This window comes from Loxodonta africana, chromosome 6, assembly GCF_030014295.1.
Source record: "Loxodonta africana isolate mLoxAfr1 chromosome 6, mLoxAfr1.hap2, whole genome shotgun sequence".
In the NCBI taxonomy this organism is placed as follows: Eukaryota; Metazoa; Chordata; class Mammalia; order Proboscidea; family Elephantidae; genus Loxodonta; species Loxodonta africana.
Genome location: NC_087347.1, coordinates 60,102,958 through 60,127,399, shown reverse-complemented (window position 1 = coordinate 60,127,399; position 24,442 = coordinate 60,102,958). Strand labels below are relative to the sequence as shown.

Genomic DNA, 24,442 nt, shown 5'->3' with positions numbered 1-24,442 from the left:
AAAAATAAATACAGACCACTCGCTCTTAAGAACTTTGTGGGAGTGGGGGGAACATGGTCATGGTAAAGACCTAAATATATGTGTAATCCAGAGAAAATGGGTCTGGTAGAGGAGGAGACATGAAGATGAGGGGAGATGGGTTATAGGAGCAAAATAAAGAAAGTGTGAGAGTGGAGGGAAGACTGGCTAGGTGTATTTATAGATAAGGATTGTTGATATAATTTATGTCCGGCTTTACCTTGAGTGAGAGGTTTGAAGAGAAGAGTTTGGCACCGTTGCTCAGGCAAAGGTTGAGAGAAAAAGCTAAACCTTATTTTTACAATAGAAGAACAGAAGTCCTAATGTGAGACACTAACTGGCCCTCCTGTGGTTTGAGAATGCTTATCAGACTGTTGTCTTAATGCCAGCGTGCAGACTGCTTTGCCCCTTTTAGAAGCAGGGTACAGATGTTTGAAATAACTAAAATGTGAATTAGACTATTAAAAATTATCCTGTAAACATTGATGTCCTTGAACAAGAAAAGGCAGTGTTTTTGTTTTCTCCGTCATTTATGTCTTGTAAGGAAAAGTAGCGACATAGCCCTAAGTTCTTTTTCACAATTTGACAATATAATGAAATGTTTCTAGACTTATACCCATTTACAGTATTATAACTAGTGTGACTTCACTAGTGTTTATAAAAACAAAAGCTGAGTAGCTGCTCATATTATAAACTCTTTTGTTACATAGTCATTTATTCAAACTATAATGTGGAAGTTGACATGGATAGGTTATGTAGGGAACACAATATTGTATAAGGCAGATATTGCCCTTAAAAAATATATAAGCTATTAAGCAGTTATAAATGGCCATGATATTTTATAGTAAGTGTAAATAAGTGGCACAAACAAGCACAGAAAAAGATTAATTCTTGCTGGAGTAATCCCAGGGAAAGCTTTCAGTGAAAGAGGAAAAAAGGAGGTATAATATCAATCTGTGACTGTCAGTTGACTAGTGGAATACTGTTTTCTGTTTCTAGGCCTTACTGATTTCTGTTTATATTTAGAAAACAAATTAAGTGAAGCTTCTGGAGGTAGGGCTGAAAATGGGGAAAGGAGTGACCTGGAAGAGGACAACGAAGGGGAGGAACAGGAAAATGGAGCCATCGACGCTGTTCCTGTTGATGAAAACCTTTTCACTGGGGAAGATTTGGATGAACTAGAAGAAGAATTAAACACACTTGATTTAGAAGAATGACACCAAACAAGTTAAGGAAAAAATTAAGTCAGCTCAGCATGAGTTGAAATTGACTACATTAATTTTTTTCCATCTTGAATTCTTCAACAGGATATGTTTATTTACACCATGCTGATTCTGGAGGGCTTACCCTCTCCAAAAAAGGAATGTTCTCCCTACGTCTTCTCTTCTTACTTTGACTACATCTCATAGTAAGTTCAGAGTAGTTCATGATAAATTGAAATATAATGGTCATTTCAGAAAATGGTTGCTTGTTGTAACTGTCCTCTCAAGTAGGAAGTGTAACTGCCTTTCCAGCTTTTGATTTTCATTGGGCATGTGTTATTACCAGAAACAACATAAACTTAAATATAAAATATCCTTCATTTAATGCAGTTTTAATGAGTGATTTTATTTCCTTTGTATTTATGTATTAAAAAGACTGCCTAAAATATGAACACTGTACTTCATAAAGGAAATTGCATATGCAGATTCAGTGTTGTATATCTTTGGACAATTAGATGGGCATTTGAAATGAAACTCCTTTGATCTGACAGGATCAGCTGTGATAGTGTGTTTTAAACTGTTTCAACTTGTCTCTCTTCCTTTTTGCCAATAAAGTTGTAAATAAAGACCATCATACATTAAAATCCAAATATGGGCACTTTTTTTTTAGTTTTTCTGTCTTCTTAAAATTTTTAGCTGTAGGATTTTAACTAAATATCTGTTATGGTTAACTGTCACAGAAGGAGCTCTCTAATTCTTACTGCAGAAGCATGTAGAGTACTTGTCAGTAGTACTGTGAGTTTCATAGCACTAATACATAACATCCAAAAGCCACTATGGATAATGTTATATAAGAGGATAATTCCTGAATATTTAAGAGGATAATTCCTGAATTGATAAATTTTAAACCAAATATTATGTTCAGTTTAATCAAATACTAAACAGTCGTTGAGATCTATGGTGTTAGAAAATTTCATACTAAAGTTTGATTACTCTGCTTGAAAGAGTATAAACAAATTCATAAAACATTGTTCTGAGGGTCTTTGGCACTGAGATCCCCTGAAAAATTATGGTGATTAAGTTTAAAATGGACATAATTTGCTAATGACATATGTTGTACTAGTTATACTTTATTTTGTCATTTTTATCTAGTATATTTCAAATATTAATATAGTGCTTCTTTGTTATTTGCAAGTATAAATGGATTTTAAGGCAACTAAGTCCCGATGGCAGCAGGTAGGAGCAGGTTAAGTCCCTGGGTGGTGCAGTTAACATGCTCAGCTGGTAACTGAAAAGTTGGAGGTTTGAGTCCATACAGAGGTGCCTCAGAAGAAGGGCCTGGCAGTCTACTTCTGAAAAATCAGCCACTGAAAACCCTATGAGCACAGTTCTATTCTGACAAACATGGGGTCTCCATGAGTTAGGATCAACTCGATGGCATCTGGTTGCTGGTAAAGATAATAGCACTAAATTAGATGTCAGGTGACCTGGGCCCTAAACCTCATCTCTGCCCCCCAAAAAACAAACCCATTGCTGTCAAGTCAGTTTCAACTCAAAACAACCCTACAGGACAGGGTAGAGCTGCCAGATAGCATTTCCAAAGAGCAGCTGGTGGATTTGAACTGCCGACCTTTTGATGAGCAGCCAAGCTCTTAACCACTGTGCCTCAGAGAAGTGTGATTTTTAAATCTCTGAGTCTTAGCTTCTTTGCTGCAAATAAAGGTTAAACTCAATCTTCAAAGTACTTCTAAATAGTGAAACCAAAGAAAACATGATTACACATCATGTCCAATGATAACATCAAAGTTGGTAAAGACCTAACTTCCTAGCTGTTCAATGCTAGTACTAGACTTTTTTCTAAAAAAGACTTCTTGGGTTTTCAAGCTTATATCCATGAAAGGTTTGTCCTATTCTTTTTGTGAAAAAGTTCCAAATGTTACTTAAACTGCATTATTTAATAGTGAAACCTTTTAAAAATACTTCAAAGAGCTTTGACCTTTTTAAAAGCTGTGACCCAAGCAATCTACTCACCCCCGCCCCCCATTTTTGAAATCATCTTACAGTTTTCCTAAGAATTGTAAGTAAAGTTAGAATTCATTTATTTGGGACCATAAGTTCTGTTTTTTTTTCCCCCTGTGTATAAGGCCCGTATAAACAAAAGTATGCTTAAGGTTTTTAGTTTAAGTTAAAAGAATCACTACTAACAGGAAACATGTGACTTTGAAAACCAAATAATAAGTTAAAGGGAAATGTTTCAGTTTGGAAGTAATTTTTCATAGCTACAAATCTTCATCTAAGATGGCCTTCATCCATCTTGCCTCTAGGTTTCTTCCAGTATAAACCAAAACCAAACCTGTTGCCGTCAAGTTGATTCTGACTCATAGCAATCATATAGGACAGAGTAGAACTGCCACATCTCCCTCCCATGGAGGGGCTGGTGGATTCAAACCGCTGACCTTGCCATTAGCTGTAGCTGAGCGCTTTAAGCACTGCGCCACCAGGGCTCCTTTTCTAGTATAAAGACAATATATGCTTGGAGAATGCAAAAGCATTTTAATCTTAAAAACTCAAAATGCAAATTTAAATCTGCTTCTAAAACAGCGTGTAGTATATTTTAGAGGCAAAAAGAAATTTTTTTATTGTTCATAGTGCTGTTACCCTATATTAGTACAATTAATCTGAAATCGGCTCTACTTTTTCAAACTTTCAGATATTAATTTTAAACCGTTTTTTCCTAACAAATTGCTTTTATATAATTCTCATTGTTAACATAGGAGAGTTTTGTAATCTAATTAAAATTTTGTCACTTAGTTTAGTTTTTAAACATTTGTGGATTAGAAATTCAATATTTTGTAGTGTAAGAAGGGAAACTGGCTTTGTACTTCTTTATATTCTGTAAAATGAAACTATTTTCCAAAACTTAAGAACATTTCATTTTCTCCTTAAAATCTAGACCATTATATCACCTTACTCTCTTTTGTATCCTATATTCAATAACTGTTATGTTGTTGGGTGCCATCAAGTCAATTTTCGACTCATAGCGACCCTATGTGATGGTAGAACTGCCCTATAGGGTTTTCTAGGCTTTAATTTTTAATCTTTAAGGGGGCAGATCATCAGGTCTTTTCTCCCACAGCATCACTGGTGGGTTTGTACCACCAATCTTTTAGTTAACAGCTAAGCACTTAACCGTTGTGCCACCAGGACTCCTTGTTTGCCAGAATCTTTCTAATTCAAAGTAGTTGCATTGTGAATTTTACTTTATCTTTGCATACGTGGACGGCTTGCCTGATAAAGTAAGGATACTATATGTAGACTGATACAAAATTGTATAATTGTTGTACCATATGTTTTTAGTATTGATTAGCTCTGACCATTAAATGATTTAGAGTATGATAGTAATGAAATTATAGAATCAGACATTTAGGTCTAGCAGATCTTTAAAAAAGCTTTGCATCCATCCTCAAGAATTAACACACAAAGTGGACAAAGGGAGTTTGTGATGAAAGTTCATACAGATAGTTAGTGGTATTGTATGAGTTCTAGTGCTGTTCTAGGTAGTAAATTTTACGTAAATAACTTTCAGGATCACATACTACAGACAGTATATATCCCTCATTCCATGTACAGTAAAACCTGGGAAAGCTGGAACCTGTGTAACGTGCAAACCTATCACTGAAGGAAAACTCAACTCTTTTCCACTAATAGAGAGTGATAGAAAGGTGGTAAGACTGCACCCTGTCAAAGGCGGAAAACGAGAAACCTGGAAAAACAAGGCTGTCCCATCCAGTTCTGACTGTCACAGATTTCACTGTATTAAGTTCAGGACTCTGATTCTGATACATATATCAAAATATATATATACTTTTGATTTTAATACTTCCAGGTACTTGGTAAACTGTTCATATTATATGAAGTCAAATGCATGTTGCAATGAATATATCTGAAGGAATGCCAGATGAGAGGGTGGATGACCAAAATTTTGTGTTTGGGATTTTTTTCTTTTATTTTCAAGAGATATCCTACTATTTGATACAATCTTTTCTGAATAAAAGGATAACATCTTGTTTCTCAATAAAAATCAGAGATGGAAATTACACAACATTTAAACTCTAATTAAACTAGAATTTGGTAACATCTGCAAAATTTTATACTGTCCTCAGAAATAAACCTGATCCAAACATTAGTACCAAATTCATTTTCATATTTCCATCCCCCCATGACAATGTATGTTTTCCCTTTTACTGTTAATGCTTTTTGTTAATGTGGAAAGAAACGATTAGTTTTCATTTAATTGATTTTTTTTGTTGTTGCCTTTTCATATATAAAGGCACTTGTGGGCACTGTGTCATGAGCTATATAAAATATGGTTTAAGGTGTGGTTCCTTGCCAAATATTTGTATTTTAGAAGGGGAAAATCATAACTCTGCAAGGCAGAAGAAATGAGTGCCTATTAACAGGAATACCTTTTCAATCAGGGTGTAGGCAAAATTTTCTGTATTCAAATTTCATTGAGTAGATTTTTTTAATAAAGTTTTTTTTCTTTAAATATTGTGATGTTTTTCAGGCAGAGGTGATTATTGTATTATGCTTGGTCTACAGCATGATGTATTTCTGTGACAGCTGATCTGCCTTTCAAGCAGATGTATGTAAAATTAACTGGTTCTTCTTGGTCCTTATAGCCCTTAGTTTATCTAGCCCTGTCTAGCTCTTATTCTGTAATTCCAAAGACAATGAATTCTTAGCACATTTTTGCCAGTTATTGTCTAGGGCATACCAGTGTTTTCAAAGGACCATGTATCACTTCCATTCTAAATGTGCAGCTCTGTTTTACTCCACCTTATGTGAATCCTCTAAACCATATTTTTATTTAAGTCCTAGGAAACTATGTATTTTAGTGACAAAGATCATCAGTACCACTTTTACTACTGCAGCTGTTTTAAGAATTATGTGATGATGTTGCCATATTTAATTGGTAATTATTTCTTTTGAGTAATCTTGGCTATAACTTAACAGCATGTACAAAAATGTAGTATCAGAATGTAAAATTACAAGTATGTGAGTAACTGAAACCTCTCAAGTTAGAAGTATAGTGTGTAATCAGTAATTGTGTGAATCACTTCATGATTGTGCATTATTGTATATAAAAAAAAAATCTATTTCCCTTAAAATTAGAGAAGTTTGATGTGGAAAAAGTAAAATGTAATGCATACCAGGAATGTTCATCCTTGAGTTTTTATTCAGTCCTGAGTAGATAGCAAAAGTAAAAACTTTAAAAACTAAATCCTTCTTGATAATTTTATAAGCTAATGTGATTGAAAAGTCAGTTATGGAGATAAGCACAACTAAACCAGCAGCTGTTTCCTACTAAGTTGTATACAAGTAAATTAACTAACCATATTGGGTGGTTCACTCCATGACTGTTTTCTTCTAATATATCAAGTATTCCTATACCTTCTGCATTGATTAATCACCATAGAAGGAAGACTAAAAATTTAATTCTTCTACACTCCAGACACATCTTCCACTTTTGTAGGGGGTAAAACTAATCACTGACAGCTTCAGCCTACTTACCTTAAAGGAAAAAGTAGGAAAGGTGTAGGACTGAAAAGAATTACGATATATTTTGGGTTGTTAATCATAGCCATTTTTAATTACTTGATTGATTCCCCCCCCGCCCCCGCAAGAACAGTATTCTAATTGTGGAAGAGCAAAGCCTCAGCTATCTCATATGCAGGCTTCCAGAGCCCGTAGATGTGTGGAATGGTTTATATACAGGATTTCCACCCACACCCACCCCTCTTCTCTCCTAGGAAGGTTTTTGGCAGCACAGAATTCTTTTAATTATTGGTGACTCAATATTAGGGATAATAGCCAAGAAGATTGAATAGGGGGGGTTATTACATGGAAGGTTTCTGATTGATGATATCTATAAAAGGCAAAGCTATGAAGGGAACAAGTTGATATTCTTTATCAAAAAACAGAAGAATCGTTAGAAGTGACGCATTAAACCTGTTACCATCGAGTCAATTCTGACTTATAGCAACCCTATAGGACAGAGTAGAACTGCCCCCACAGGGTTTCTAAAGAGCAGCTGGTGGATTCGAACTGCTGACCTTCTGGTTAGCAGCCAAATGCTTAACCGCTGCACTACCAGGGCCCCATTAGAAGTATCAAAAGTAAGTGGTCTACAAGAAGATGAAAAAAGTAGCCTAGAAATAAACAGACAACTCTTGCTGACCTCGGCTAATCCCAAGCCTACTGCCATCGAGTCGATTCCAACTCATAGCGACCCTATAGGACAGAGTAGAACTGCCCCATAGAGTTTCCAGGGAGCACTTGGTGGATTCGAACTGCTAACCTTTTGGTTAGCAGCCGTAGCTCTTAACCACTATGCTACCAGGGTTTCCTCTGGGCTAATGGACCCCTACATATCACTACTTTAGGCATTAAAGACACTAATACAGCCCACTTTGTTTATACCAAAAAAAAAAAAAACACCCATTGCTGTCAAGTCTATTCTGTACATACCAGCAAACAATGTCTTTAGGAGGCTAGGTAGGCGTTCACAGGGACAATAGTCCTATAACATGCTAATCATGTACTTCTATGTCCCATGCCATACACAATATGCTCCTGTGAAAAAAAATCTAAAAATTAAAATAGTACTATCTAAAAATGTAGCGAGATGGATTAACATAGTAGCTGCAACAATGGGCTCAAGCACGTTTAGGATTGTGAGGATGGTGCAGGACTGGGCAGGGTTTCATTCTGTTGTACATACGGTTGCTATGAGCCAGAACTGATTCAACTGCACCAAACAACAACAACAAAAATACAGGTATGCGAGGACAGGTGAAAAATGTTTTAGGATCACTTCTCTTGACAACCCATTTACACAAAACCAAAAGGTTTTATCTGAGCAAGAACACAAATGTATTTGTCCCCCTTTACATGTGAATGGCATGCACATAAAAAAGGAAGAACTCTTATAAAGAATTCTAAAGCTGGATATGACAAAATCTTGATTAATACGAGTGAGCAGATTGAAGCCCATCTAGTAAATTTTTTTTTTTTAGTAAATTTAAATTAAACGTGTTAATGCAAAATATAACAAAGAAAAAGAACACAGCCCCCAACAACGTTAAAGAATTAGCTATCTTCATATTTCACTTTTGGGGATTGTCACTCACCAGAGACATTTGGCAATTGATGTCAAAGCTTACCTGATGAGGGAGTTAATCAGCTCTCTCTAAAAAAAAAAAAGTGTGTTAAAATTCTCAAAACTGAAAGAACCAAGTGGTGTCTTGCTCAGATGTCTTTGCTTCCCCGTCTTCCTCCCCCCAGGTTTGATTCTATAAGTGCAAGTATTCAAAGCAATACAAGATGAAATAAAGGTGAATGTATGGAAATACTGAGCTTGGACTTTCAAAGGAATTTTAGGATAGTAGGACAGGCATACCAAAATGCTTTGTGGTTTTAACAAGCACCCTGAATTTTTTTATGGAAAACTACAAGTGCTATGAATGTACAGTATAATTTTTTTTATTATATTCAGAAAAGCGTATCTACCTTTTCCTCAAATCAGTATTTTTAAATCTGTTCATAGAATTTAAATTTTCAAAAGATAGCTTCCAGAGCATTTCTGGAAATTTTATTTAAACCAGTTAGTATGAGAAGGTGATAGAGACAATGGTAAATATTTACCACCACAAAAACAAGGCAAAACCCCCCTTTACGGAGTAGAAACAGCAAAACTGGAATTTATGTTTGATTTTTTTTTAATGGATTTAACCAGTTAGCTTTTTAAAGTTAGTAGTACTTTGTAGCCAGTCTTCTTAAACTTCATTAAGTCTTTATCTGCCTTCACATAATTTTTATGAGAAATAGCACCGATTCAAATTTAGCGGGAGCTTTTTTTTTTTTTTGTATGCTGCCTAAGAACTCTACCAGCTTATTTGAAGTCAAGTGACAATAAGTACAGATTTTCTTAGGCTTTTGTAAGATTCTTAAATGCATGTGAGATATCACTGAATAGAATTGTGTGGTGCTGACAGTTTTCAAAAGGCTTTCCATCTTTTTCATCTTTTGTTTGACAGTTGAAGATCACAAAACCAAATGCAGAATTGTCAGAACTTGCCCAGAGACAAACAATAAAAGCATAAGAAAGTAAGCCAATAGGATTTCAGAGACTTTGACAACAAACTTAGGCTGCTAACAGGTTTACTCCTGTACTCACACTTTTATATCTGATGTAATTGCATACATAAATACATAGGAATATGAATGAACTATGAGAAATAAGATTTTGGAATCTGCCATGCAGTGGCTTTTACATGGAGTTTTTCCTACTCTTTTAAATGCAGTATATTGTTTTTCAAAATGTGACCTTGTATAAGTGAGTCATTAATATTTAGAAGTATAAAATAAGCCAAATGTTAGAGGCAAATTGATAAAACTGATTAATTCCTCTGATAAAACTATGACTTTTCAAAGATGATTAGTTATTAACTACTAAACTTTTTTTCCAACTTTTTTATAGTATTACACAAAACGAACAGCGCATATTTAAAATATACCATTTGATAACGTGACAAATGTATATGCCTGTGAAATCATAATCACAAGACATAATGTACATATAATCACCCCCAAAAGATTCCTCATGCCATTCCTCCCTCCCCAGGCAAGCACTGATCACCATAGAAGAGTTTACATCTTTTATAATTCTATGTAAGTGGAATCATATGTATTTTTTTCTTGTTCGTTTTCACTTGGCATAATTATTTGCAGATTTATCCATGTTGTTTCAGGTATCAACAGTGTATTCCTTTTATTGCTAACTAGTATTTCTTTGTACAATTTGTTTATCCTTTTACCTGTTGATGGGCTTTGGAGTTGTTTCCAGTTTTGGGCTATTACAAATAAAGTTACTATGAACAGTCCTGTACAAGTCTTTGTATACACAGATGGTTTCCTTTTGGGGGGGTAAATACCTATGAGTGGAATGTCTGGTTCATATGTTTAACTTTTTGAAAAATTTACAAAATGTTTTCCAAAGTGGTTGTGCCCTTTTATATTCCTTTCAGCAGTTTATGAGGGTCCTAGGTGTTCTACATCCTCAGTAACACACTTGATGTGGTCAGTTAAATTTTAAATATTCTTATACATATGTACTGCTATCTCATTTTAGTTTGTATTTCCCTAATAATTAATTATGTCGAGCATCATTTTATGTGCTTTTTTGCCACTGTGTATATTCTTTGATGAAGTGTTCAAATTTTTTGTCCTTTTTTTTTTTCCTTTATTGAGATTTGAGAGTCCTTCATATATTCTGGATACAAGTTCTTTATCATATATATAATTTGCAAATATATCCTCCCCATCTTTGGCTTGTGTTTGCAATGTCTTTCAAAGACCAGAAGTTCTCAATTTTTATGAAGTCCAATTTATCCATTTTTTTTTTCCTCATGCTTTTAATCTTATCTAAGATATCTTTGCCTAACCCAAGGGCACAAAGATATTCTCCTAATTCAAAGTTTTAAATTTAAGTCTGTAATCCATTTTGGGTTAATTTTTATATGTACTCCAAGGTATGGATCAACTTTTATATGTACTCCAATGTATGGATAAAAGTTCACTTTTTTGCACGATTATCTAAATGTTCCAGCACCATTTGTTGAAAAGGCTATCCTCCGCTGAATTGCCTTTACACATTTTTCTAAAATCAACAGTTCAACTGTTTTTTGAACTTTATTCTCATTTGTTTATCTATTTGTCTATCTTTACACTAATATACTGTCTTGATGAATGTCACTTTATGATAACATCTTAAGTTGAGGAAAAATAAAACTTCCAACTTCATCTTTTTCAAAGTTGTTTTGGGTATTGTAGATCCTTTGATTTCCTTGTGCCTTTTAGAATCAGCTTGTTGATTCTCTATGAAACAATCTGCTGGGATTTTGATTGGTCTTGTGTTAGAACTGTTGATCAAATTTGTGGAGAATTGACACTTAACAGTTTTAATGTTGAGTCTTCTGATCCATAAAGACAAGTATATCCATTTCTTAGGTCTTTTAAGTATTTTAAGTATTTCAAATTTTTTGATACAATTGTTCATTGCTACTATATACAAATACAATTGATTTTTACACTTTGTCTCCTGAAACCTTCCAAACTCATTCTAGTAGCTGTTTCGTAGTTCCATAGTCTTTTCTACATAATCATATCATCTGGAAATAAAGACAGTTATAATTCTTGTCCATTCTAGATAATTTTTATCTATTTTTTATTTTTTTGAGGGCCTTATTGCCCTGGGTCAAATCCGATCTGCTACTTGTTTTTGTAAATGGTTATATTCAAAACATTTCCACACCATTTATATAATGTTCGTGTCTGCTTTCATGCTACAGTAGCAGAGTTGAGTAGTTGTCCCAGAGATCTAATGACCTGCAAAACTAGCAACTCTATATAGAACAGAGTGAACTGCCCCATAGTGTTTCCAAGGCTGTTCTACTCTGTTCTATAGGGTCGCTATGAGTCAGAATCGACTCGACGGCACTGGGATTTTTTTTTTTTTTTAATCTTTACATAAATAAACTGCCATATCTTTCTCCCGCAGAGCAGCTGGTGGGTTCAAACTGCCAGCCTTTTGATTAGCAGCCCAGTACTTGACCACTGTGTCACCATGCTTCTTGAATGACCTGCAAAGTCTAAGTTACTACCTCTCTAAAGAATAAGTTGGACAATTTCTCCCTTATTGTGCTGGTTAGGGCCTTTAATAAGATGTTGAAGTGGTGAGAGAATATTCTTGCCTTGTTCATAATCTGAAGTGGAAAGCATTCGATCTTTCACTATTAAGTATAATGTTAAAAAAAAATTTTATAATGTTAGCTGTAGATTTTTCGTAGATGCCCTATATCAGATGTAAGAAGTTCCTTCTATTCCTAGTTTACCGAGGGTTTTGTTTTTATTAAGAATGAATGTTAGTGGATGAACCTTGAAAACATACTAAGTGAAATAAGTCAGATATAAAAGGACAAATATTTTATGATCCCACTAATACAAAATATCTAGAATAGGCAAATGCACAGAGAAAAGTTTATTAGTAGTGGCCAGGGGCTGTGAGGGAGGAGACAGGGAATGGGTGTTACTGCTTAAAGAATACCGGGGTGACGGAAAACTTTTGGAAATAGTGATGATGGTTGCACAACATGGTAAATGTAAATGTCTTAAAAATGGTTAACATGGTAATTTTTGATATTTTTTTATATATATTTTACAGTAAACTGTAAAAGAATAAATGTTGGACTTTTTCAAATGCTTTATCAGCTCTATTGAGATGATGGTTTGTCTTTTTGCTACGACTGCTAACCAAAAGGTCAGCAGTTCGAATCTACCAGGTGCTCCTTGGAAACTCTATGGGGCAGTTCTACTCTGTTCTGTAGGGTTGCTGTGAGTCAGAATCGACTTGACAGCAAGGGGTTTGGGTATTTTTTAACTTGTTAATATGGTGAAACCAACTTTGCATTTTGAAATACACTCCACTGGAGCCTGATGTATTTACCTTATATATTATTGGATTTGACTTGGTAAAATTTTGTTTAAGGTATTTGTATCTATGTTCATAATGGATTAATTGGTTTGTAGTTTTCTTGTTACGTCTTTGGTTTTTGCATCAGGATAATGGTCTCCTCATAGAATGAACTGGGAAGTATTCCCTCTTAAATTTTCCAGAAGAGATTGTGCACACTATTATGTCTCCCTTAAATGTTGTTGTCATTGTTGTTTTTAGGTGTTATTGAGTCGGTTCTTACTCATAGTGATCCCAGGTACAACAGAAGGAAACACTGCCCAGTTCTGCACCATCCTTAAAATCTTTGCTGTGTTTGAGCCCATTATTGCAGCCAGTGTCAATCCATCTCATTGAGTGTCTTCCTCTTTTTTACAGACCCTCTACCAAGCATGATGTCTTTCTCCAGGGACTGGTCCATTCTGATAACATGTCCAAAGTACATGAGATGTAGCCTCACCATTCACGCTTCTAAGGGGCATTCTGGCTGTACTTCTTCCAAAACAGATTTGTTCAGCTGTTAACTGAAAGGCCAGATGTTCAAACCCACCAGCCACTCCACAAGAGAAAGATGTGGCAGTCTCCTTCTGTAAAGATTACAGACTTGGAAACCCTGCAGGGCACTCCTACTCTGTCCAATAGGGTTGCAATGAGTTGGAATCAACAGCAATGGTTTTCTTCCTTAAATATTTGGTAGAATTCACCAGTGAAACCATCTGGACCTGTAGCTGTCTTTGTAGGAAAGTTTTTAATCATAAATTCATATCCTTAATAGGTATAAAACCTGTTGCCATCAAGTTGATTCTGACATAGAACAACCCTATAGGACAGAGTAGAGCTGCCCCATAGGGCTCCCAAGGAGCACCTGGTAGATTCAAACTACAGACCTTTTGGTTAGCAGCTGAACTCTTAACTGCTATGCCACTAAAAAAAAAAAAAAATAGGGTTACCTTAATAGATATTTAAAAAAAAAAAAAAAAGGTAGCACTTAACCACAGTGCCACCAGGGTTTTAATAGATATAGGGCTATTCGGTTACCTATTTCTTTTTTTGAGCGAGCTTTGGTAGTTTGTGTCTTTCAAGGAATTTGTCCATTTCATCTAAATTGTTGAATGTATTAGTATAAAGTTGTTCATAAATTTCCCTTAATCATTTTAATATCTGCAGAATTTATACTATGTCAACTCTTTCATTTCTGTTATTTGTAATTTGTGTCTTTTCTTTTACCTGATCAGTCTGACTAGAGATTTATCAACTACTGTCTCAAAGAACGAACTTTTAGTTTTCATCGATTTTCTCCGTAATTCCACTGTTTTCTATTTCATTGATTTCCACTCTGATCTTTATTATTTCTTTTCTGCTTACTTAGTGTTTCATTTGCTCTTTTTTTAGTTACTCAATGTGGCATCGAGGTCATTGATTAGATACTTTTCTAATATAGGTATTGAGTGCTGTAAATTTCCCTTTAATTACTGCTTTAGCTGTATCATAATTTTTTGTTATAGCCCATACATTTTCACTTACATTCAGATCAAAATCCTTTCTAATTTCCCTTCTGATTTTTTTTTTTTCTTTGACCAGTGGGTCATTTAGAAATGTCATTTATTTTCCAAATGCTTGGGAATTTTCCAGAAATCTTTCTGTTACTGATTTCTAACTTAATTCCATTGTGGTCAGAGAACATACTTTGTATGACTTGAATCTTTTTAAAATTATTAAGAGTTATTTTATGGCTTTAAAAAAAAAAAAAACTGTTGCCCTCAAGTTGATGCCTACTCATAGCAACCCTACAGGACAGAGTAGTAGAACTGCCCCATTGAGCCAATTCTGACTCATCTAGCAATTTTTTTAAATTTGTCCTAACTGTTCTTATTCCCTTTTTCTTATTTACTGCCATATTTTAGATTATTTTGTATGACTCCATTTTATTTCCTTTAGTTTATTAGCTATACTTCTTTGTTATATGATTTTAGTAGTAGCTTTATGGTTTATAATATACATCTTTAACATCACAGTCTATCTACAAGTAATATTATACTACCTCATTTAATAGTATAAGAACCTTAAACAGTATACTTCTGTTTCTTCCTTCCTGCCTTTGTGCTGTTATCATGTATTTTACTTCTACATATGTTATAAGCCCCATAATATATTATTGCATTTGCTTTAAGTAGCCAGCTGCATTTTAAAGAGATTTAAATACTAATAACTCATATTTACCCCTGTAGTTGCCATTTCAATATTCTTCATTTCCTAGTGTAGATCCAGATTTCCATCCAGTATCATTTTCCTTCCACTTGAAAGGCACCCTTTAACATTGTACTGCAGGTCTGCTGGTGATGTATTATTTCAGTTTTTGCATGTTTTCAAAAGTTTTAATTCACATTCATTCTGAAGGATATTTTTCCTGATGTAGAATTCTAAGTTGACAGGTTGGTTTCTTCTGTTTTGTTTCTTACAGTACCTTAAAAATGCTCTCGTGTCGTGGGGCTTGCATTGTTTCTGATAAGAAGTCCTCTGTTATCTTTGTTGCTAAACATGTAATGTGCCTTTTTTCTCTGGCTGCTTTTAAGATTTTCTTTGTCACTGGTTTAAAAAAATTTAATTGTAATGTGGCTTAGTGTTGTTTTCTCCGTGTTTCTTGTGCTTGGGGTGCATGGTACTTCTTGGATCTATGAGTTTTTAGCTTTCATCAAATATGGAAAATATTCAACCATTATTTTTGCAAATACAATTCCTCTCCCCCACCACCCTCAGATACTCAAAATACATGTATACTGGGCCACCTGCTATTGTTCCATGTCTCACTGATGCTCTTTTAATTTTTTTTTTAGTCTTTGTGTTATTTTTATAGTTTCTATTGCCATCTTTGTGTTCACTAATCTTATCTTTTGCTAATGTTTCCTTCTGTAGCGTCTAATCTGCTGTTAGTCCCATTCACTGCAATTTTTTATCTCAGACATTGTACTTTTTACCTGTAGAAGTTAGATTTGGGTCCTTTTTTATATCTTCCACATCTTTACTTAACATGTTCAGTCTTCCTTCTAGCACTTGAACATATGGAGTATAGCTATAACTGTTGTAATATTCTTGTCTACTAATTCTGTGATCTGTGGCAGTTTTGACTGGTTGATCTTTCTCCTCATTACGGATCGTATCTTCCCGCATCTTTCGTCTGATTATTTTTGATGGCTACCAGACATTGTGAATTTTATCTTGTTAATTTCTGGATATTTTTGTATCCCTATAATATTCTTGAATTTTGTTCAGTATATATTTAAATTACTTGGAAATAGATTGATCTTTCCAAGACTTGCTTCTAATTGGTTAAGCCAAATCAGAGCAGTGTTTAGTCAAGATCTAATTATTTCCTCACTGTTGAGACAAAACCTTTCTGAGTACCCTACCAGATGCCCCATAAATTATGAGATTTTTCTCTCTTGTTGATGAAGACAAGAGCTCTTCTGGCTTGTTTGCACTTCATGTATTGTTCTCTCTAAACCTTTTAAGGTGTTTTGTTTTCTCTAGACTTGTGCAGTTTCCCTACATGCATACCTGATCAGTAGTACTCAATTGAAGACACAGGTGGCCCTCTGTATATCTCCAGAACTTTCTGTCTGTATAGCTTTCTCCTCTCTGGCCACACTCTGCCTTGGGACCTCTAGATTCCTTGGCTTTCCCAGATTCCATCTCCTTTTGGGTTTCCCCTTTCTACCCTGTGGTCTTGAAACCTCCTTCAGGCAGTGGCCTGTGGTCAGTCATAGAATTCACTTTGTTTCCTATCTCTAAGGGATCACTATTGCCTGATATTCAGTGTCTTAAAAAGCCGGTTTTTTTCCCATATATCACACATGATTTTTTATTTTAGGTGAAAGGTAAATCCAATCCATTACACCATCTTGGTTGGAAGTGGAAGTAAAGTTCTGAATTTAGAATTGAACTATTTTGAAACAGGAAATACTTGAATGAGCCCTTTGCAAAACCTGGTAGACATATGGAGTTTCACAAAGTACCAGATCCAAATCCCAAAGTTTGTCTGGCCAACTTATATTTTTAGTCAGTACCACTCTACTTAATAAAATCTACTTAAGTTACTCTATTTAATAGAAATAGCTCTGCTAATACTGAGATATTCATATTCAGAATTAGTGGTTTCACACAGCCTAAAAAAAATCTAATTTTCCTTACTAAGACTCTTTATAATGGTCAACAATAATTGATACTTTAAGCATTTCAGTAGAAATTCATTCTTTATGTCTAAAGGTAGTATGAAATAGTAATCTTGTGGAAGCCACTCAGGATTAATATAAATTCAAGTGTAATATAAGGACTTCAGAGGAAATTAATAAAAAGGTCTATTGAGTTGCTGAAAGAATGATCATGTTATAGTACATATTTCCTTTGAAATCACTGTTAAAAAGATTTATCTGTATTTAAAGTGATTCCATGAAACAAGAAATAGTCCTCCAAGTAAATGGCTGCTTTCTCTTTCTCAAGGCTTTTTTATGTAAAAACCACAATAGCTAACAAATTATTTAAGACCCATAGAAACTTATTGAAGCTAAATATTCATTGAATGACCTTCTAAGAGAAGATATAAATATACTTTTATACCTTTTTTATTCCCACATGTTTACTTTAAAGCCTATTGCTTTAGATTGGATCTAATAGCTTAGGAGGTATTTAGACACATTTGACCACTTTTACTTTCTTGGTTCATTTACTTATTCATACAATGATGAACACTGAAGTTATAGCACCTCCCTAAAAGTGGGGTTTAAAATATGTTGAAAAAAATAAAAACCTGTCCAAGATCTCAACGTTCAACAGTCCAAACCAAAACCAAACCCAGTGCCGTCGAGTCGATTCTGACTCGTAGAGACCTTATAGGACAGAGTAGAACTGCCCCATAGAGTTTCCAAGGAGCGCCTGGCAGATTCGAACTGCAGACCCTTTGGTTAGCAGCCGTAGCACTTAACCACTATGCCATCAGGGTTTCCTGTTCAACAATAGGATCTAGAATTTCAGGGGACCTACAAGATGAGTTTATTTTGTTCAACCTCTGAACACGTGATTGGCATAATCATTTAGATGTACAATCATCCTGGGAAAGAGGAAACTAATCAGTGTATGCATAGATTGTTCTTTAATAAATATATTGCTCATAGGGTTTATAGAATTTTTTTACTGCCATGAATATTTTACCCCATTAAAAAAAAAAAAAAAAAAAAAAAACAAAGATGATACCATTCATAATTTTAAAGTATGTAATGTCTGGCACGATCTTAGCCAGAGTCATTTATTGACTCTCCATGGGTTATTACTCAATGTGCTCTACCCTCAAAGAACAAGCTTCCTGTGGTGACCATACTAAAAGTTTTACATTCAAAAAGCCCAGTGCCAACCTGGAAAAAGTGGTTATATTGATGAGTAATAAACTACACATATTGCAGATTCTTATAACTGCCTGAATTTATTTCAAAATATTGGCAAAGAATCTGCATTCTTAGCAGGATACATATATATTTCTCTCCCAATCAGGTATTAAAAACACATTGTGTACTTTTCAGAGAGTTGTAGCTGAGCTGCTGCACTATGTCTTTTCAACAATATTTAAATTTTGGAATGTACTGAAGTTGTCTGAAAAGACTCATTATCCTGCTCTATTTTCTCCTCCTATACTTAATATAACCCCAGGGGACTGAACGATTTATTTTCAGATACATGGAGAAACGTGTGGTCTACTTTAAAGCTGTTTTTCCTCCAAAAAGTGAATTTTATTAAATGAGGGAGAGGATAGTTAAATAGTTGTGAAGTCATTGTTTTCAGCTGGACTTAGAGTAAATTATGTATATCATTAGCACTTACTGATGAAGCATCAAAGTTTTAGCTTTAAAAAAGAGAGGAAGAACAATAAACTTTAAAGCATGCTGGTACTCTCACTATTTAATTTCAACTTCCTGGACAGTTAAATGAATTTTTGCATTTGAAATGCTTCCACATGACTTTAAGGGCAAAAGAATTATGAATTTGCCTAACAAAATGTAGAATTAAATTTTTCACTTTTTTTTGTCATTCAACAAGGCAGCCTTAAAATTAAATTAAAAATGCCATTTTATATACATTTATCAATTCCATGATAATGAGGAAGACTTATTAACAACGTGCAGTATGCAGATGACACAACCTTGCTTGCTGAAAGTGAAGAGGACTTGAAGCACTTACTGATGAAGACCAAAGACCACAGCCTTCAGTATGGATTACTCCTCACATGAAGAAAACAAACATTCTCACAACTGGACCAATAAGCAACATCATGATAAACAAAGACTGAAATTGTCAAGGATTTCATTTTACTTGGAGCTACAATCAATGCCATGGAAGCCCCAGTCAAGAAATCAAACGATGTATCGCATTGGGCAAATCTGCTGCAAAAGGCCTCTTTAAAGTGTTAAGAAGCAAAGATGAAACTTTGAGGACTAAGGTGCGCCTGACCCAAGCCATGGTTTTATCAATCGCTTCATGTGCATGCTGGACAGTGAATAAGGAAGACTGAAGAAGAATTGATGCCTTTGAATAATGGTGTTGGCAAAGAATATTGAATATACCATAGACTGTCAGAAGAATGAACAAATCTATCTTGGAAGTACAGCCAGAAGGCTCGTTAGAGGCAATGATGGTGAGATTTCATCTCATGTACTTTGGACATGTTATCAAGAGGGACCAATCCATGGAGAAGAACATCATGCTTGGTAAAGGATCTGCAAAAAAGAGAAAGACCATCAACTAAAAGGATTGACATGGTGGCTGGAACAATGGGCTCAAGCATGGCAATGATTGTGAGGACAGCACAGGAGCAGGCAGTGTTTTGTTCTGTTGCACATAGAGTCGCTATGAGTTGCAATTGACTGGACAGCACCTAACAACAACAATCAATTCCATAGAGTAATTCTATGGTGGACCCAGCCTTTCCTGAGTGACTTTTACATCTGTATTTAAGTGAAACAGCGAGTCATGGACTTTCCCACGACACTAAGAGATCCGTCAATATGCCATATGGTTCTGAATACACTGAGGGGCGGGGGGCAAACACTGCCCTCCCTACAGTCAATTTTGACTCATAGTGACACTATAGGACATAGCAGAACTGTCCCATAGGGTTTACAAGGTTGTAAATCTTTACGGAAGCAGACTGCTACATCTTTCTCCCACGGAGCAGCTGGTAGGTTTGAACTGCCGACCTTTTGGTTAGCAGCAAAGTGCTTTAACCACTGCACCACCAGGGCTCCATACACTGAGAGTACAGAGCTAAATTATGTTCCTTGATCTTCATGTCATCACTGATAAATTGTGGAAGAATCCTCAGCATGATAGTCAAGGGGAAGTTATGTAGCAAGCAATGACATCATTTTGTGCGTGTATTAACCACTTCTGTCGAGTCGATTCCGATTCATAGCAAACCTATAGAACACAGCAGAACTGCTCCACAGAGTTTCCAAGGAGTGCCTAGCTGATCTGAACTGCTGACCTCTTGGTTAGCAGCCAAAGCACTTAACCACTACACCACCAGAGTTTCAGTACATGTATTAGTTTACAGGAAAGTGAGTGACAGAAAATGTAGACAGTTGAGTGATCCACGTCACTTATTGCTGTGTTCACCCTCTTGTATCAATACTCTCTAGTCCGGGGCTAAGTATATGTTTATAATACTCAGGCATTTGTATTCTCAAGGGAAATGATAACAAGCAGGAAACAATTTATGAAGTTGCCCTTTGAGCCCCTGACCGATAGTTACTTTCAAACTCACCATTCCATGTGGGCAGTTGGTAATTTTGAGCGGGTTCAAGATGATCAAGTAATTATAGAACTTTATATTAACCTCATTTGGTATTTATAATTTGAAGGTTTTCTAGCCTCTTTGCCATCTATGATTATTCTCTATCTCTTGGCAATCTCATTCACTTTTCATGATTTTTGTAATCACTTCCATATGGACAGCTGTATCTCCAGCCTCACATTCCCAATAAACTACTGCTCATTTCAACATGAATATTCTGCTAGTACATCATTCCAAACTAAAGTCATCGAACTTTTTTTCCTAAGTATTTTCTTCCTCTTCCCCTCCCCCGCCCCCGCCCAGTTAATGAGACATTATTATCTAGCGACTTGAACTAATGCCACCAGGGTGCCATAAGATTTGGAAAATATAGAAAAAATAAAAACCACACAAGCCCCCACAATTCATAAGTATCCAGTTAATACGTTTTCTCCATTATGATTATTGGGTTGTTGTTTTTTGTTATGCAACATTATAGCTTAAATGTTTTCCTGTCTTAAAAACTATATTTACATCATTTTAATGGGTTGAGTGGCAGAAACAAGTTTCTTTTTCATGAAGCTATGCCTAAATTCCTAAAATATTTATATAGTTTGTACATATGTAAATATATATTTAAATTTATATTTTATTATAAATGTTGTCATGAAAATGAAACATTAAAATTAATTGTTGGGCATTTAAAAGTACTTTGAGGGAATTTTTAAAACTATTTGGGTGCTGTTAATTATTAAATTTAGATTTTATTTTCCTTTATGTGGGGTTCAAACCCTGTAAAGTTGAGGAGAAATAACAGTCACGTGTAGAAGCAGTTGTAGTAATGATGGTGGTGATGATGATGATGATGATAGCACTTTATATCTACTGATTACTATGTGCCAGGCATCTTGCTAAATTCTTTACATGTAAATTTCATTTAGTTCTCACAACCCTGTGAGCTAGGTATGATTATTATTATCTTCATTTTACATAAAAGGTAAATGAGGCCCAAAGAGATCAATAAAATTTCCCAAGACCACATAGGGTCAGAAGCAGAATTCAAATCTCATTTGACCTTAGAGAGTTTTGCTAATAGCATTATTTTATGAATAGTTCTTTATTCCTAATCTTAGCTAGTATTCTGTGGGGCTATTGTAATTACTAATATAAAAATCAGCATTACTATGATTTAATTAGAAGAATATCTGAGTCTGTTCAACTACTCACTTCTGGGAAATGGATCTGCAAGATGAGTTAATTGAACCAAGGCACAGCAGGTCTATTCAGAATGAATACCAGACCCTGGGACCAAAATGCTTGTGCAATGATACAGTGAACTCATAAAACAAGCAGATTAGCCATTTAATGAATCCATTTTTTACACTTCTAGATCAACTCATTCCTTCCTTCTCAGTATGACATTATCCTCACAGTAGCCTTTATAATGAGAACTTTTTATAGAGTGACCAAAACTCTCCCATCAATAATATGCTGTTACTGTACATAGTGTTAACTATGTAAAGGAGAACTCATTGCTACAGAGAGCACTATAGGAGCCGGGATCAGTATAAAAACTGGCTTACCTACGTAGCGACTACTCTAGTTCGTTCAGTCAAACGTGAAGAAAAAATTAGTCAAATCCCCATGGTTTTGTTCCTTTGTTAATCATCTCAACTTACTGCTTTCATTTATTCAACAAACTCTTATACAGCTACTTCATGCCAATCACTATCCTAGGTACTGGCAGAATTGACTCGACAGCAATGGACTCGGAGATAACAGAGGTTAAATAAAAAAAAAAAAAAACTATCCTCAGGAGGCCATAGTCTAATGCGAAAGAATAGTATATGAATGATTTTAATACGGTGTAATAGACATATGCATGTATGCTATCAGAGCACATGAGAAGGGTGCCTAACTCAAATAGGGAGGATCAAGAAGGTAGCCCAGAGGTAATAATATGATAACTAACACTTGAGGTACAAAGTAAAATTGGCCAAATGAATAAGTGGGGATTGGCGTTTCAGCAGCCTTTGAAGAAGAACTGAAGTGTGAGCCAGCATGGATCATTTGATGGACCTAAAACTAGTTCAGTATTAATTGGAACATCAATCCAAGAGGAGGGGTGAGAGAGTTCCGACTTAATGACTGAAGACATTCTACACAGAAGGAAGCCACAGTTAAGATCTGGGGTCTTAAAAATCCAAAAGTAAGCTTTCACTGTCAAATAACATCATTAAAATTAAAGGCTTTTCACATTTTTCCAAATGGTCAAATTTGTGATTCTTGCTAAGATTTTTTAATGATTTAAGTAAATACAGTACTAGCCTTCAGACAAGGCTAGAAAGTAAGATTCAAGCCTCCGAGGTCCTGAGGTGGCTTGTGCAGATGAATGAAGACTACAGTGAGGCTAGGTCCTAAGATGGTCGAGAAAGAGCCCACACAGCAAAGACTTAGGAGGCTCTTGTTTCTCAAAATGCTCCAAGGACTGAAAATTCCCCGCTGCCTACTCAGTCCTCAGTGTTCCTAGGGAAGGTAACCTTCCTTAGCAGTCAACTTCATCAAACCCAATTTAATCCTATAACTATATCATGCCATCAAAAAGGGCCAGATGTTGCTACCCCAAAAGTTAATTTTATCCCTTGTGGTTTATATATCCCACCCCATGTCCCAGCTTCTCCAATTCTTAATAAATTACTCAACAGATGGTTAATTTTATGTGTCACCTTGTTTAGGCTATGGTGCCCAATTGTTTGGCCAAACACTAGCCCACATGTTGCTATGAAGGTATTTAGATACGATTAACCTTTACAATCAATTGACATTAAGTGGGTTACCCTCCACAATGTGGATGGATTTCATCCAATCAGTTGAAGGCCTGAAGAGCAAAATGTGAAGTTCCCCAAATGGAGAAATAATCTGCCTCAAGACTGTAACGTACATGTCTATCTAGCTCGAGTTTCCAGACTGCTCAGCCTACAGATTTCAAACCCAAGACTGCAGGAACTTTCAGTTTGCCACCTCACCTACAAATATTGAACTTTTTGGACTTGCTAATATCTCTGTCTCTTCGTGTCTCTATTTTGCTCTCTGTCTCTCTTGTTGGTTTTGTTTCTCTGGAGAAACCGTAACAAATATACTCAGCAATAACTTTCAAACATAATTTTTACTAATAAGCTCTCTATCTAATATGCTTAGAAATTGATAAGACATTAACCAGTTCATAGAGCATAAATTAGATTTATTTTAACTGAATTGCCCAAATTCTCTTATATTTATTGATTTAGATACCCTAGAAAAAAAGCACGAAACAATATTTTTTAATTAAACTTGATAAATGAAAAATTTGAAATAATGTAGTTATACCTGCCTAATATTAATATACAAAATTTCATCCTGAATTATTTCATATCTACAATATGGAAATGGAAAACAACCATATTTACAAAGTTCACTCAATTTCAAGTTTTATCACCTATCTAGATCTTTAGATGATTACCTTGGACCGTCTTTCTGAGAAATAACAAAATGACATACTAGAGCTTAATATTGCCCATGGAATTGGATGGTGTTACTACAGAGATGTTTTGGAGTCTCATGTTTGCACACAGGAGGAAGAAATGTCTTCTCTCTCCCTTTCCTCTCCCATTCATGCCTCCAAACTTATGAATAGATCATGAACTAGCAAAGGTTGTGTACCCCATAACTGGGTAAAGAAAAAAGAATAAATTTACCCAGTAGGTATGGTTCCTCACTTCTTAGGATCCTTGGAAATTGCTTCATGTCGGGGCACATTCACCACAAACATAGACACCCTACCCAATCTCCTTGAGA

At 35.2% G+C, this 24,442-nt stretch overlaps 1 protein-coding gene across 2 annotated transcripts in view; it reads left to right on the top strand.

Annotated features, from left to right (window-relative positions):
* The window catches only part of ZC3H15 (zinc finger CCCH-type containing 15), a 45,544-nt gene extending 23,113 nt beyond the window's left edge, over positions 1-22,431 (top strand). Inside the window, exon 10 of one of the 2 annotated variants that reach the window (XM_023542792.2) lies at positions 1,018-22,431. In XM_023542792.2, the coding sequence (XP_023398560.1) occupies positions 1,018-1,235 (218 nt within the window). In that variant the 3' untranslated portion in view covers positions 1,236-22,431. The remainder of the gene's footprint in view (positions 1-1,017) is intronic. The other variant, XM_010602779.3, reaches the window with a different exon arrangement.
* Positions 22,432-24,442: the final 2,011 nt, after the last annotated feature.